Source organism: Agrilus planipennis, unplaced genomic scaffold, assembly GCF_000699045.2.
Source record: "Agrilus planipennis isolate EAB-ADULT unplaced genomic scaffold, Apla_2.0 scaffold300, whole genome shotgun sequence".
NCBI classification, from domain to species: Eukaryota; Metazoa; Arthropoda; class Insecta; order Coleoptera; family Buprestidae; genus Agrilus; species Agrilus planipennis.
In genome coordinates this window covers 81,111-97,529 of record NW_020439093.1, presented here as the reverse complement: position 1 = coordinate 97,529, position 16,419 = coordinate 81,111, and the positions used below count along the sequence as shown (strand labels likewise).

The following is a 16,419-nucleotide window of genomic DNA, read 5'->3' as shown; positions in this document are numbered from 1 at the left end:
CACATTTACACGGAGAAAATGAAAAAGGAAAATTTACCTAAATATTGAAGCGATATTTACAATAACCCGTTGCTTCGTAATCGAATATAATGAAAATTACAATTTGGACCCGAATTTGTAAAAATAAAATCCCAGCAGAAATAAATTTACTGATATTTAATTACAATCGAAAACTGTGATTTTTGCTTTGCCATAAAAGTTTGGTTTCTCCTTTTAGGTATAGAAACTAATACCTAACACTTATATTAGTAGTGTCAAAGACTCCCTAACTGATTACACCTTTAGTGTCGAATCGCGTTTTAGATTTTTTTTAACGCTTTTTTATGTGGAATTTTGGGTTTTAGTTTTCTTATTTAAAATTTTCAAGGAAGACAGAGGGATAGGGGCTTGAATGCTAATAAAAAGAACTTACAAAATCTATTAATCAAGAAATTAATTAATTCATAATTACTTTTGTTTTATCGTTAACCCTTTAGGTTATTAGACTGACCTGAACTTATTATATTCAACTTAGTAAGTTAAGTTGCAAATATTTGGTTGTAGATGTAATTAAAGTTCTCTTGTAATGCCAAAATGTCTCATAGGGTTAGAAACTCAATAAAGACGAGGGTTATTAGAATTCCAGAATTTTGAAGTCAGTTCAGGTAATTTAAAAGACTGGATACTGAGAGCTTACATCTTCTACAAATCAATATATCAACGACCTTTTACCGCAACCCTGGATTTTATATCAAAATTGCAATAGAAAATTCAATACAATAAATTGCACGTTTTGTAACCTTGATCAGAGCCTGCTGAGTTTTTACAAATGTAATTAGGATGCTAGGAAAGTCACTTAATTGCAACTTTTTAGCTTTTGTGGACTACCGAGATATTCTTTCTAACCAAGTACAACTGTCTATTTATATTGTCATACTTCGTACCAATTTTAAATTCACAACGTCTGAATATGGCCAAAATCAAAAACTTTTCATCTTTAATAAAATTCCTTTTTTGAGCGTTTATGTCGGTCCAATCCCTTATTGCACCAATACTAAGCATTCAACAGATATTAAAACACTAATTGCACGGTACACTATAGGAACTATGAAGAATTTTCCTTCATCTGCGCCATGTTGTTTAGGCGTTTCCGATATGACGGATCCGAATAAATAAAACAATTGGAACTGACACAGGGAAGCAGGCTGGGATTGCCAAATTAAGATTTAAAAATTCTTGATACTATTAACACATTTACCAACATAAAATTTAACTTTCAAATATCAGACAATGAAAAAAATTAATATTTAAGAATGTTTAATTGATAAAATATACAGTCAATAAATAGCAGAATATTCACATAAGTTTTACAAAGTTGCTTTTTTATATCAAGTAAATATTTGTCGATATAAAGCGCTGGCTTGTTTTTCTCAAATTTGACTCATAAATGATAGAGCTTCTGAGGGAGTCGTTATTTTCTAATTAATTACACTCTATATCTATCTGAAATAGTTGGTAGGTACCTATATATTATTTCTGTTTACTTCTAGTCCAGCTATTGTCAAAATTAGGTACCATTCCACACATTACCAAATAAACAATTAATAGCTACCTTTAATTGGGAAAAAATAAGTTTTTTGATAAATGTTAACATGGAAATCTCATATGAGATGTTGGGCTGACTTATCCACAACCTTTGTATAAAAGTAAATATGAAGAAAAAATTACTTTCATTTCATTTTAATAGCTGAAACCTTTCAGGAAAGAATTCTAAAAAAGGTTTTTCAAACTGTAAAACCAGAACACTCTGCCGAAGAATCGTTTAGATGGTAAATGGAAATTTACTCCTCCGCTCTTCTATATATACAAAACTCGTTTTGCAACACGTGAGTGTCATCGTGGACTTCACACATGTTCTCACATGTTTCAATATCTACACATCGAGGAAACAGGGGAAATTGTTATATAATATTAATCGAAAAACTGTGGGAGTTATTATTAGAAATCGAAATCAATAACAAATTCGTTGACCAATGTTGAAATTTGTTGACCAATATTGAAATTTGTTGACGAATATTGAAAAATGTAATTGGACTGGAAAAGTTGATAACAGGAACAGTGAAAGCGAATGCGCTATTATTAAAATTTCTCCAAAGTAACTTCAAAGTAAACAGAAAATGCTGCGCTATAAAAAATTTATATTAAATTTCGACATATTTATTTACTATGCGATGCATTATTGTTACTGTAAATATAGTTTCACAGTTTATATGATTTTTCATAAATTAATTATAATGTAGGTCACATAAGTTGTTGCATGGAATGTAATCTCCCAAATTTTTGTAAGTCTTTACCTATTTTCTTTTCCAGTACGATACATAAGTTAATAGTCGTCGAATAGTCAACAATTAAAAATAAATCAATTTGACTAGATGAACAACATCAAGAAGTAAATAAAAAGTGAAAACAGATTGTAGATAATCATTATCTCACAATCAGTCTCCGAATAATGAATTAAATTAGCCAATAATTTTGAATTAAATTAAATACATTTTGCATGTATCGATTTCCCTTTAAACTATATTTTTTTTTAGTATGACCCAGTCAAGTGGAAAAACAGGAATTGTGAAATTACTACTGCTAATTAATAAGAAACATTTTGATCTATAACGTCAGGAATCGACTTCAAAGTAGTATTCATGTGAAGTGATACGCTTATCCTACCGCTCCTGCCCTGCTTAGAAGGCCCGTAAGAAGTGTTCCTTTGTAAATTGTCAAAGAAGGCCTGCGAGTTCCCCTTTTAGTGTCACGCCGTTGTATCTTCCAAAACAGAAGAAAAGCCGGCTGGGGAAATATTTAGGCAAAAGGATGGATGACATGGAGAATGATATAAAAATTGGTTAACTTCCGTGCTGAGGCACAATCACATAGAAACGCTTAAACATCCACCTTATCCTCCAGATATTGCCCTTTCCGATTTTCTTCTGTTTCCAACACTATCGATCCAAGAGAAATAGCAGGCTACCCTATAATCATGTTTGCAAAGGAAGACTTTTAAATACTCCTGGGATATTAGACCGGAAGCTATAGTAGCAGGTATAAAATATAAAAAGCTTCTTAACCGATGCACCCTATCAGGTCACTGTTAAAATTAAAATTGTTATTATAAAAGAACATTTTCCGTAACATCATGTATGTTACGTTTGATAGGATGCACTTGAAAAAAACTGTAAGATTCTGGGTTTCCAAATTGCTTATCAATTTTGTTGTTGAAGTGAAACTTCTTTACGCACGGTAGGGTAAGTTCGTTTCGTGCGAGTTGCTATGTAACGAAATCATGCAACGCATTCCCCCCGCTGTCTGTCCCTATGTATGCTTAGATCTTTAAAACTACGCAACTGATTTTAATGCGGTTTTTTAAATATATAGAGCAATTCAAGAGGAAGGTGTATATGTATAATATGTGCATAATATAGTAGAGAAACACTGATAATTTTAGAGGTTTGTAATGTGATGTCGTAAATAAACACATTCTTTTGCGCTTACATTGCAAACCCTACGAGATAGATCAAAATAATATACTAAAGTATTGTACACCTTAAAAAGGTCTACAAAAATGTCCGCGATGGTATATGCCTATCTCTTAGGGATAACCCACAATAACCATTTTTTATTCTTTACTTTTTACGAAAAATAATGGCTTATTTACGAAGCGATTTTGTGAAATACAGTATTAATCCTTATCCAATTAAGTACTTTTAAATACATTGTGTAAGAAGTAAGTTATTTTCGTAAAACGAATCTTTCTGTTAAGGCTAAAATATTATGAAGCAGTCTTCAGATGTTATAACTTATGCGTCTACCCTCGTCCAAATTCTTTAGACTTTGTTTATATGAACGACGCGATAACGCCTAGAACAGGCGACCCTTTTAATAACCACACGCACGGTTCCTGATGGCAAGATCTCTTTTATACAGACAGTCTTTCGTAAGTCGTCGTTAGTGGAAAATATAAAAATCAGTTAAATAGTATTATTCACCTGTTTTGTGAAAGTGTTAGTTTTGTTGCTATCAATATACCTTAAAGGTGAGTTATTTCACTGGGTGATCAATTTTACTTGGTTAATTAATTGTAATTCATTTACATTAATGATTATGAGCTTTTATGATTATATTTCAATATGTGTGTTGAGCACTATGCGAGTTGACCCTTAGTGCTTTGGTGTTCGAGTATGATGCGAGTTGACCCTTCATACTCCGCTAGTTGTTTATAGAGTGGGTACTATGCGAGTTGACCCTTAGTACCTTAGTGAAAGCATGCCGTTACACTGTTTACCATGGTAGATACTCTAGACTAGCGTAATTTATTTTCCGAGGAGGTATTTCGCGAGTTGACCCTTAATACCTGTGATCCGGAAAAGATTGTAATATAAATCATAAACTATTATGTGTTTATTCACTTCGTTATATTGATTTATTGATGGTTGAATTGGTCGCTCACATATTTCTTTTGTTTATTTTACAGATGTGTCATCTCGGACTTATCAGGCCATTCATACATAAGTAATAAGTGTTTTCATTTTATACAAGTTTATATATATCATTTTATTATCATAGGTACGTTTAATTCAGATTTAGTTTTGTTCAATATAAAATAAATCATATAAATTAGTGTTATCATTTGAATATTCTTCGTAAATAATTTAAATACCCCCTACAATTGTGCATTTAATATAGATCAATATGGCCCTTTACAGTATGTAATTTAAATGAATATTTTCGAAGATATTATAAACTTAAAATGCAGGGACATGGCGGTTGCGGCGGTACCGGCCGGTTTGTATTGTCTAATGACAAAAAAAGCTGTGATTGTTGTATATAAAGACATTCTATAGTATATTTACCATCAACATTGCACTCGTGCGAAGCATAAGTACAAATACCATTAAACCAATTCCTTAACCCCTATCCCGGTATGTTTGAAGAAGTTTTACTTCAGTAGCGTGTTGTATAATTACACGTTGTATTTTTGTTTATAGTGTTCCATAACTACAATTTCCTTCTTTTTCTTTTTCATGCAATCTGAAAACACGAAATTTTATACATTTCTTTTTACAAGTACCTACACAAGACCGTTTTAGCCCTTTCGATACTAAGCCTTAAAACACCTTTAGCTGTCTTAAATTACAAAGGCATGCAATATGATCTCATGGAAGTACACATTTTTTTTACAAATATGATTTTAATTTTCATCACGACCGGAAAGCGTGCATCGGTCAAGAAGCTTCTTACCTTTCTTATCGAGGGTAAGTTATTAATCCTCATAAAGGCATGCGGTATAAAATCGAAGAATCCTAGCTATCATCCGTTTTCGGTCCATAAGTATGGTATAACTACACATGATCCCTGTACTTTAAATGTGGAATAATTGATGTTTTACATTAAATAAATTTTGCTAGATTATCTAATAAATCATTCCGGAAACTTTGGTTCATGTCTCGTACATTGATATCACCGAAAAAATTCACTCTCATTGTATTACATCGCTAATGCAATCTTATGACTAATACTATCTATTCGACGTTATGATAGATATACTTGAACAGCGTTTCAGTTCTTGATAAGTATGTCGGCAGTGGTAAATTCGGCCGGTCATTACGACAGGTAGAAGAATTCATTAACCATAAGTCAAAGCGTAATCTCGACCGCTACGCTAAAATCTACCGAAAACTAAGTTTCTACACATTGCTTCAAGTATTTAGTCATGGAAAAGGAACATTAAACTACAATAAAACAAAGATTTAACAAAGAAAGTAGCAGTTTCTTTTAGTAATGCATTTATCGTACGTGTGTATTAACTAGAAACGTGCAAAATGGTTTTTTATATGTATTTAAATACAAAATGGAAATAGATTTTTGATTTGTTATTTCCAATGTAAAATAGAAAATATATTTCCCTTTTGTATTATAAATGCTAAATGCAAAATACGTATTTTCAAAATACCTTTTTTAGTACCGATTTAAGTAATATTCTACATTTATTTAAGTATAAAATATTTTTTAAGAAAACCTTGCAGGCATATGCTCATTTTCAAAATATTGGACTTTTTCTAGACTAATAGTGGTGTTTGCACTATATCACCAGCTGCGAAAATTGAGTACAATTCATAATTTTCTGTTTAAAGTGATTGAGATTGAGTTTATGTATCTTTACTTTACAGTTTTTCACATTAGCAATAAATAATTTTTCTACATACTTCCTTGTTTGCCTTTGTAACCGTTTTAATTGAAAAATAGACACTGATACCAAAATAGTTTGCTTAACGTGAAAGATCAGAATCAAAATAGGGTTGCAAATAATTTTATTAAATGTAAAATCAACACCAACTATTTTATAACAACATATTTACAACCCCATTTTGTTTCTAATCTTTTACACATTATAATAAGAGAAAGAAATGGAATCGATAGTTTCATTAGCTTTGGGTTCATCTAATGAGTGAACTTTTTCGAATCGTTTTCTAAAAATTTTGGATTATATGTATTTATTAGCACACTACAATATCTTGTATTTTTCAGTTCTGCACAGCTGGCGTATATCAATTCGATATTCTTTTACGGGCTGTTTTGTAGTACTTAATTCATAGAATTTCGTAGTTCCTTGCTAAAGGTACCATAATTGGTGATTTGGCAGGTGCTGATATCAATTTGAAACTTCAAAATTCCATGGACTATGACTATTGAGCCCAAAAAACAATACTGATCCAGTGTTTTAGATTATCCACTTCCAAGGAGTTTAAAATTTTTTGGGCTCTCGTCATTTTCAAGCTTCTAATACCCTCAATATCCAATAAGAGAAACTTTCATTCATTATTTTATATAATGCTACAGCGGTGATACTAGTAAAACTTAACTTTTAAATAAAATACAAAATGGTTTTCTCAAAAAAGTGTCTAAATGCAAGATATAAATGGTTATTTTTTTATTTCGTATTTGCATTTTAAATGCAAGTATTTCAAATAAATCACATCTCTGGTATTAAGATGTAGTCATCTTTAATAAAATGCACCAATCCTGCTTATAAATTTTAAAAACTTGTACAACAGTGATGTGATGTTTCAAATTATCTAAAATATAAATTTTTCTGTTGTCAGAAGTAAATTAATTAATTAAGAGACCACTTATTCCTACCTCTTCTACCTATTACTTATATGTATATGTATCCTCATCATCATCCGCGTTTGACACTTGAGATGATCCTTTTATTTTCTGCGCCTGTCTGAGTGCAAATCGGCCGAATTTATTATTTATTTTTGAAGGTTACGAAACTTTTCCTACCGAATTTACCACTGTAATTAATAAACACCCTTTAAATCGGCAGAATTTACAATCGCCGAAGTATATAGTTACTAATTATTTCCAGTCTTTGCCCCCTGGCAAGCTCATTGCTTTGACGCGTCACGAAATAGGCACAAAGTTTAAAAAATTAGACGTTAAACGCATTAAACCTATATAAATTTGCAGTTATTAGATATCTACCCCCTCCTACGAAAAATCTGTCGCTACGCTCATGAGTAGCCATCTCCATCACAATCCTTTTTGAGAAGCGTCGGTAGTCAATGTGGAAAATGAAATTAGAATTATTGAAGCCGAACGAAATAGAGACAATTATAACTTTTGGACTCCTACGCTTTACTTAAAATATTTTCACAAGCCTTAGCATTTAATTATTTACATGAATAAGAGAGCAAACTTACCTTATTATTATCCAAGATCTACTTTCCATAATTAAGCACACAGTTTCAATAAATGTATCAAAGTCACAAATGTTTGTTCAAGAACGCGAAAATCACTGCCTAATTTCGTACCAAAACACATATCACACGCGTATAAACATCGGAATTACGATTAAAGAACCACCGCGAGAAAATGGATTCCGAACTGACGTACTAACATTCACGATGAGACAAACAACAGCAACGTTATGATAACTTTCAAGGCCTTTCTAATAGAAGGTGAACTTAGTGACATCTGATGCTTGATCTTTCAAAATACCAAATATACATATATGAGGTTTGGCTAGTAAAAATCGTGACTATGAGAACTTACAATTACCTAGTTTTAAAACATAATTACAAATAAAATTCAAGGTATTACTATTTAATAATGTCTTTAACAGCTTTTGGAAGACAAAACTTTATTCAATGAATAAAATTTGTTATTAATGTGAATATTCTATTAATTTTTATCCACTACCAATTACCTCAAATTAATGAGAGAAATCGTTGATCTTAGATGAGTCGTCAGAGCACTGGTGCGCAAAGGTGTAGGGTTCGATTCCCGGCGAGGGCATGACATCAGCAACAATTTTTTCTCATTATTCTGAGGTAATTTTTTGTGGAAAAAAATTGAAGGAATTTTCACATTAATATTAAATATTAATCACTATTGAATGTTTCTTAAAATATTTCACACGATATTAATAAAGTTTATATTGAATATGTCACTTACCTTGATTACTTTACAAAAATAAAATTTTCCTTACATATTAGATAATTGTATTTCCTGACATTATGATAAAAAATTTGGAACATTTACTTATGACGGTTTATTAAAGTCATTCAGAAAAACTTAAATAACAAATTGAGAAGTTACAACAAATTAACGCATACATGTCTGAGCTCATTTTAAATAAAATATATACATAAACATGCGGGCTTTTTTACCAAACAGAATGATTGAATAGCAGTCCTTTATTCTTTATTACATTAGGCAGTTACGATGTATTACAAATAAGATTGACCAAATATTGCAGCAGTTCGTATTTCCTACTAGAAAGCAATAAGTAAATAGAATCGTATTGTTGTTAACAAGACGTACACTTCACTAATCCAACTTCGTCACAATTCATACATTTTAGAGCGACAAACTCGGTAGTGAAATGGTTCCTGTGGACAGACTTCTTGCTACCGTTACAGATGGGACAGGGAAGAAGGCGATATCCTCCACAAATTTTGCAAGTGGTGCAAGCATCCATACTCTAAACATAGAAAAATCGTTATTAATTATTTATATTAACCACTACAGGTACTGATGTGTTCCAGAAAAATATAAAAAATTATTCTTCTTAGATAGTATATGGGTTAGTATTTTTATTGAAGTGAAACTTCTTTGGGCTCGATGAGAGTAAAATCTCAAGGCCATAAAACGACACGTTTTGCAACGATTCGTCACGCGAAGCGATAGGATATGAGAATAGAAAAGCGCGTATGCGCATATCGGTATTACAGTCAGCTGTTAGTAACCGGCATCTCATATATTATAGTATAATGTATATTCATTATACTGTAGGGCTAAATTAATGTTTTGGTTATATCTGTGCAGTTATATAACAGTAAATGTTTATGTAACAACAATTAATATTTATTAAAGAGTGAGTATTATTATGTATTAATTCTAATTCCTTGTAGTTATTGATAGTTTACGGTTTCTTAAGCACTTGGAAAAATAAACGAAAGCGAAAAAAATTTGACCTTTTTTTGTTATTGAATTACATAAAAACGTATTAAAGTAACACTCCTTAGGTGGACTAAAGATAAAACATGTTGGAAAACATAAATCCTGAAAATTCTCATATTCTCTCTTTCTTTCACCAATCATTACTTATTCGTTATAAAGGTATAGAGATCGAAGTTTCACTTCTTTCACGTGTACTCATTTGCACCTGTTTTTTTTTAACTAGTTTTTATTTTTAATAAATTTTCTTTTTATTAGCTTTTTTTAATTCTGCTGTAGCCAGTTTATGGTTTGTCCGCTCCTGACAGTAAGGCATCGTCTCCATTGTACCTAATACACTTAATTAAAATGATTTCACAAGATGAACAATTTTGGGAATTTACTAATTGGGCGTTGATATTGGCGAATCGCGAATGACGGCGAATATCGCGGGGGGCGGGGCTAGATAAGGGGTTGAAAAAAGTTGATCAGCAGAGGCAGACGAGAAAACACATAAGACGTGGCTCTAATATTAAGAGAAAAATAAAGACGTGTATTAACAAACGTATTTTTCCGACGTAGGAAATTAAAGACGTGTATTTCATCCTTCCTTAAAGAAGTGCCAAAAGACGGAAGACGACCCAGTTAAAGACGTACCACTTAAGATGGAATTAATTAAGTACATCTTGTCTATTAAAAGTATTCTTCAATAGTTGAGTGATGTTTATGTCTTAAAAAATAGTGCACAGTGGTAACTACAAACCTGGAAAATCACTAAAAACTACTCGTATAATCACAGAAAAACACGTTTTGACACAACTTTTTTTATGCAACTTATTTCTTAATTAAACACATTTTAAGTTACTTCGGATCTGGACTTTTTATTACAACCTTAGACAAACTAAATAAAAAAGCCCACAGTATTGCGTTTAAGTATTTTATCACAAGAAATACTTGTGTCTTCCTATTTTTAAACCCCAAGGAGAAAAATGTAGGTAAGAAGTTGAAAGATGTTTGAAAGATCTGCCCGTTTGTCTGTGTGTCTATGTATTTGTTTGGCCGACGACATAATCCTGAAAGAACAGACTTGTTTTGTTTGAAAGTGTGTGTTTACGAAGTAACTTTTCGAATGATTAAGTTAAGGAAGCTTAAAACTACATAAAACAAATGTCTTTGTTTATTCAACATATATAACTTTTTACTCTACATCTTTTTCTTAAAACACATTTTGACTTAAGCACCCCTGACCAATTGAGAACCGAGTGAAGCTAAATTTCAAATAAAAGCAATCCAAATATTTTAGAACAAGATTTGAGGTTTACAGTGGTAAAAATTGATTCAAAAATTAATTAAAATTCTTTTAAAATATATCATTCAGAGACCCGGGTTTGATTTCCGGCGAGAGCGTAAAATCAATTAATCCACATCAATTTGAGGTTATCTATAGTGGCAAAATTAATAAAAAAATGAATTCACTTTAATATATTGAAAGGTAGGTAACTCCATTGAACAAGTACATACCTTAGTAAGGGCGTTTACAGCAAATATCGTCGATATTATATAAATATTCTTATAAGAATCATCTTTTGTTTGGAAGGTAATTTATAGAGACTAACAATGGCGTGCTAATGGGATCAAATAAAGTCGAAATTGCGATTCGCGTCTAGTAGTTTCGATAAATTACTGATCAACATTCTGAACTATTCTCATAATTTACGTGTTAAACCAAAAGTAATTATTTCTGTTATACCTACATCTGCTCTAAATAAACAGTACATGATTTTACAATATAGGTACAAGTTTAAAATAATTTTAAAGGAAATCAGTTTGGCTTAGAAGTTTTCAAACATGCATTTAGTAATGAGCAGTTTTAACTTCATTTAATATATTTTATAAGCTCTTAATTTATTTGATGTTTACCAAACTAGGAGAATAGGGGTCTGAATCTTCTGGAATTCTGTCTTGGCTAGCACATGCATGACACCAAGTATAACAGGTTATTAGTTCATCCTGACATATATTATAACCATTTTACCCTTATGTAAGCAAAAATATTTTAATGCATCTATGTTAGCATATTTTAAAATTCACAAAGCTACATTAACTCGATGCAGCCTTAGCATATTTGAAGCTTTGTCAAGTTTACGAGGTTTGCGTAATAACAAAGAGTTTATTATATGGACTCATTCATTCATTCATTCATCAACATTATTCGAAACAAAGCATTGAAAAGTTTAAAGAGAGCTAACCGGAAAATTATTCAACCGAAGAAAATGATAGGGACTTGATGCTTATAACTCTCCTTGACGAAAAATTAAACATTAAAAGTAGACGAAGTTAATTATACCTACCTAACTTCAATAGAGCATTCGTGTCAAAGTTTCAATTCGAACGTTATCAAAATTACTCTTACACAAGAGTTAAATAATTAAATGAGGCATTCCCCTTTTGTGAAAACTGATAAACCAAGAAGCTTTGACTTTCAAACTCTACAATTGAATTGACGATCATTACACAACACACATCTCGAAAACTGTCGTCTAAATGGGGAAGTTAAATACTTCGTGGGAGTTTTGCCTGGTAAAGACAATTAATGTCGAAATTACGTAAGTATTTAATCTACTGAATTGAAGGAGCTGTACAATGGTACCTAACGTTAAATTTGGACTAAATTGTCATAATATAGAATGCAGCACTACAACTTAAGATTAAATAAATATGTGGCTATTTTTTGTAGTTTCCCATTTGTCTCTCAGATGCTTAACTTTGCCGCATACAAGAACAACCTAACCTAACCTAACATAAAAGTATCTACCATCACAAACAAATAGAGAAATAAATATTAAGAAACTAGCTAATGCCGTCCAAACTTGGACGAAGGGTACCGTTATCGTTATCTACATTTTAATTTCGGCGAAATTTTCAATAATTATGCTTTAAACGTTATCTAAGCATTAAAAATTTAATTGTTATTAGAATGTATGTATATGTAACCAACTGTACAGCCGAATAGAGACATTTAAACCCTCCCACATTTTTGCATTTGTTCTGTCGCGACGGTAATACGTCAAAATGGATGATTTTTAATCGAAAACATCCTGGATATCGAATGTAGGCCTAAGCAATCCTTCAGTCTTTTAGTTAAATGAATCTTCACTTTGTGTGGGTGGTGTATTTGAAATGGTAGATGGTGGGAGATTCGAAATACACATCTCTGTAAGTTAGTTTCCTTATTTGTTGTTTATTTGTTTTGTAACGGGTAACGATTGTGAATGATATAATTGAGTTAGTGTAAAGTTTGAAGGATAGTGAAATGACTGTACATGTACAGAAGGAAGGATAACAATTATGACATGCTTAGAAAATTTACAGTACAGTTTAAACTTAGATTAATTACTGTGAAAATTGAACAAAATAATTCGAAGTGGTCTGTATTCTGTCGAAACTACCAGACGACAATCGCGATTTCGATCTGTTTGGATCTCATCAGCGCATCGCAGGCAGCTCCGACAGAACACAGACCAACCTTTACCTGCTGTCTTAACAGCGCGTTTTAGAAAATACTACAAATGGCGTAGTGAACGCCACCTGTAGTACGATGCTACATTTTAGGATTACGTATGCTCCAACAAGGTCCATTTCAATATATGGATATCTACTTGCTGAAACGAATCCCGGCGTTGCTGATCTCAACGTGATAGGCACGTTACCATAATCGAATAAAATGATTCGAAGTGGTCTCTATTCTGTCGAAACTGCCAACGCGGATCTCATCAGCGCCTCGAAGGCAGCTCCCACAGAACACAGACCAACCTTTACCTGCTGTCTTAGGATATCCTAAAATGTAGCATCGTACTACAGATGGCGTTCACCACGCCATTTGTGGTATTTTCTAAAACGCGCTTTTAAGACAGCAGGTAAAGGTTGGTCTGTGTTCTGTCGAGCTGCCTGCGACGCGCTGATGAGATCCAAAAAGATGGAAATCGCGATCCGCTTCTGGCAGTTTCGACAGAATACAGACCACTTCGAATTATTTTATTCGATTATGGTAACGTGCCTATCACGTTGAGGTGAGCTACGGCGGGATTCGTTTCAGCAAGTAGATATCCATATTTTTAAATGGACCTTGTTGGCGAATACGTAATCCTAAAATGTAGCATCGTACTACAGATGGCGTTCACTACGCCATTTGTGGTAATTTCTACTGCAAAAATTATTTTGTTTTGTAATAAACATACATTTTTTTAAAAGGACGCAGCTAGATCCTTACGTAAAATGGCACTCTTTTTCAGATATGGTCTCTTAAAGTTTGATTCTTCCAAGGACTTTCAAGATACAATTTCACGTATCGAGGAAATAATCATATCAAAAATGCATCGGTGTATTAGAAAAATGTAGAAAACCGCATCTCAACCTGACTTTTCTGAAAATTCGAAGGTTTAGCGTTTTATTTCCTTGAAAGTTATAGACAGAGGTGTAATCAGACACCAATATAGAATATACAACTTGTATATGAACCTATTAACGTTTCGTTCCAACTACACTTTTGCAGAGTGCATTATCGTCCCTGGTCCGAAACCATGACATATCCACAATGTGCAATATAAGAACATAGGTATAAAAATTATCAACAGATGCATCTACGTGTACCTGAACGTATTTAATGCTTATAATAGGTATATTTGTACTTTGGAAGTCCTTGCGGAAGTATGCAACTTTAAGGGACCATATCCCAAAAACATGAGGTTTTACGACTTAGCGGCCATTGAGACTCTAGATCTACATATTGAGATTATTTTAATTGTACCTGCACGATTGTATGAGAAATGCGGTACGAAATTGGAATGGCCAGAGGCATACATTTGGAAATTCGCGAAATGTACACATAAAAAAAAAACAGTTGAATGAAGAACCTTTTTTTATGTCGGTTGAAAAATGACATAAATTCAAAGTTAATTTTCTTTAAAACCATTAAACCGATTTTTATGACTATTTTATATAGTCTAATTCTTTTGTGAAGACCGTGTATTTGAAATAATTTTTTAAATTTCGGTTTTGGTCACATAATACAGTGTATATGTTACATAATTACAATGCTGTGGTTCAAATCAAACTGTAGCCTCGTATTTTCGGAACAGTTGGTTTTTAATTCTTGCTATTATCTCTATTAATAAAGCAGATTTACATTAATTAAGCCGATGTGTATAATGTTGAAAATAGAAACCATTTCAGGCACATCGTCTTTACGAATGAACTGGGCTAACATTAAAAAAAAATCAGGTTATAAAGCCGAGAGAAAAAATTACGTTAGTTCTTAAGTGGTGCATTAATTCTTATGATAAATAAAATACATATATATTTTTCTTATTTTCCTTAATATCAAAAGAAAAAAAAATAGAACAGCATTGACGTAAAAATTACACGATGGGTAGACGTTTGAGAAGATCATTGCGAAGTACGGAGATCACACACTTAACACAAAAAGGCAGAAGTTATAATAGAGAGACGGTTGCAGACAGATGGTGCAAAAAAAGGACACAAATGGATGGATAGAAAATTGAATGATGATAAAAAAGTCGACTTGACCATCAATTTCACGCGACCAACGGCGATTTGATGAAAAATAAAGCGAGAGACGTATTCTACAAGAAATGCCGCTCAGCAGTTGTTGATTCTTCTTAGAAATAATTATGATAGAGAAGATCGATATACCTACAGCTTGCAGGCATTTTGTGAGCAATGACCCTAATAATGACGAAATCATCAGAGAGCAAACGGAATTTTTTGGAATGTAACCTTCAATCTGATAAAAGCGATCGCTATTGGTTTAGTTTTTGGAATAAAAACAACATTGGTGATATTTAGTGTTCAGTTTGGGGATAAATTTAAATGTATTTATGACAGAAATAGATAGATTCAATTTTAAATTTCTTTATATTTCCAATTTTAATTTTGAGAGTATTTTTAGTCCTGACTTTCCAAGCTGTTATGGTAGAGTTAGGATTTTAACATTCAAAACTTTCTTTTCATTCACGTAATATGTTCCGTATTTTTGTGTGTTTTCTTCCCCATTCCCATAAATATTAATTTTTGGCATATAAAAAATTGTGTCCAAAATACAGATATCTAGCTTATGGGTACATGTGAACAATACAAGTAAGGCATTATAATCTTTTGCTTATTTCATCATAGGTTCGTCAGACTGTTTCGACACGCACTTTCACTGTTTCCTACCCTGAACTAATGTTCACATTAAAATTAGAACATCTGACAGCCCTAACTCTTTGTAAACAGTTATCTAATTGAGGTCTACCTCTGCCTGTGGTAACTCCTGCTTCTACTTGTCTAACAAGCCCTTCATGTCAGAGAACGTGCCCTAGTGATCTACCAACGTATCTCGCCTATTTGTTGTTGACTCCTTTCTAATTCCATCTCATTTATAAGCTTTTCTATTATTCCGTAACACCTTAACACGTAAGGTCATAGGACGATAAGCATATTGAATCGGCCCCAGAGGTATATCTGTATAATTTTTTGAGAGTATATTGATACTAATGAGATACGTTAATCCAGGAAATTCTAGACCTCTATTTATTTTGGTTTTTGAATAAATCCAAAAATACGAAAAATCAGAAAATATTTTTTTTCTCAAAAATGGCTTAACCGATTTAAATGAAATTGATAGACGTTATAGAGGTATATAAAGGCTATCGTCTAATAACAGCTCTTATTATTTATAGTAATTATTAAAAATAGGCGATTTTTTCCGAAATAATTTTTTGTTCTTTATTATAACATTCAAAAACAATTTTGAAATAATTTTTTTTTGTCTTTTCCAATGTAGAAACATCTGAAATCATTAAATCGATCAAAAAGATACGCCATATTAAAGAACGATAAAAACAGACTTTTTTATATAAAAATTGATTTATTTCAATGTTTATA

General features: G+C 32.1%; 2 protein-coding genes across 2 annotated transcripts in view; both read right to left on the bottom strand.

Annotated features, from left to right (window-relative positions):
- The window catches only part of LOC108741407 (synaptotagmin-10-like), a 150,540-nt gene extending 142,609 nt beyond the window's left edge, over positions 1–7,931 (bottom strand). The window contains exon 1 of the mRNA XM_025977428.1: positions 7,737–7,931. The gene's annotated coding sequence lies outside the window, so the exon portion shown is untranslated. The remainder of the gene's footprint in view (positions 1–7,736) is intronic.
- A 786-nt stretch (positions 7,932–8,717) lies between these two features.
- The window catches only part of LOC108741408 (glutaredoxin domain-containing cysteine-rich protein CG31559-like), a 47,063-nt gene continuing 39,361 nt past the window's right edge, over positions 8,718–16,419 (bottom strand). The window contains exon 4 of the mRNA XM_018476223.1: positions 8,718–9,019. Coding sequence (XP_018331725.1) covers positions 8,846–9,019 — 174 coding nt within the window. The 3' untranslated portion in view covers positions 8,718–8,845. The remainder of the gene's footprint in view (positions 9,020–16,419) is intronic.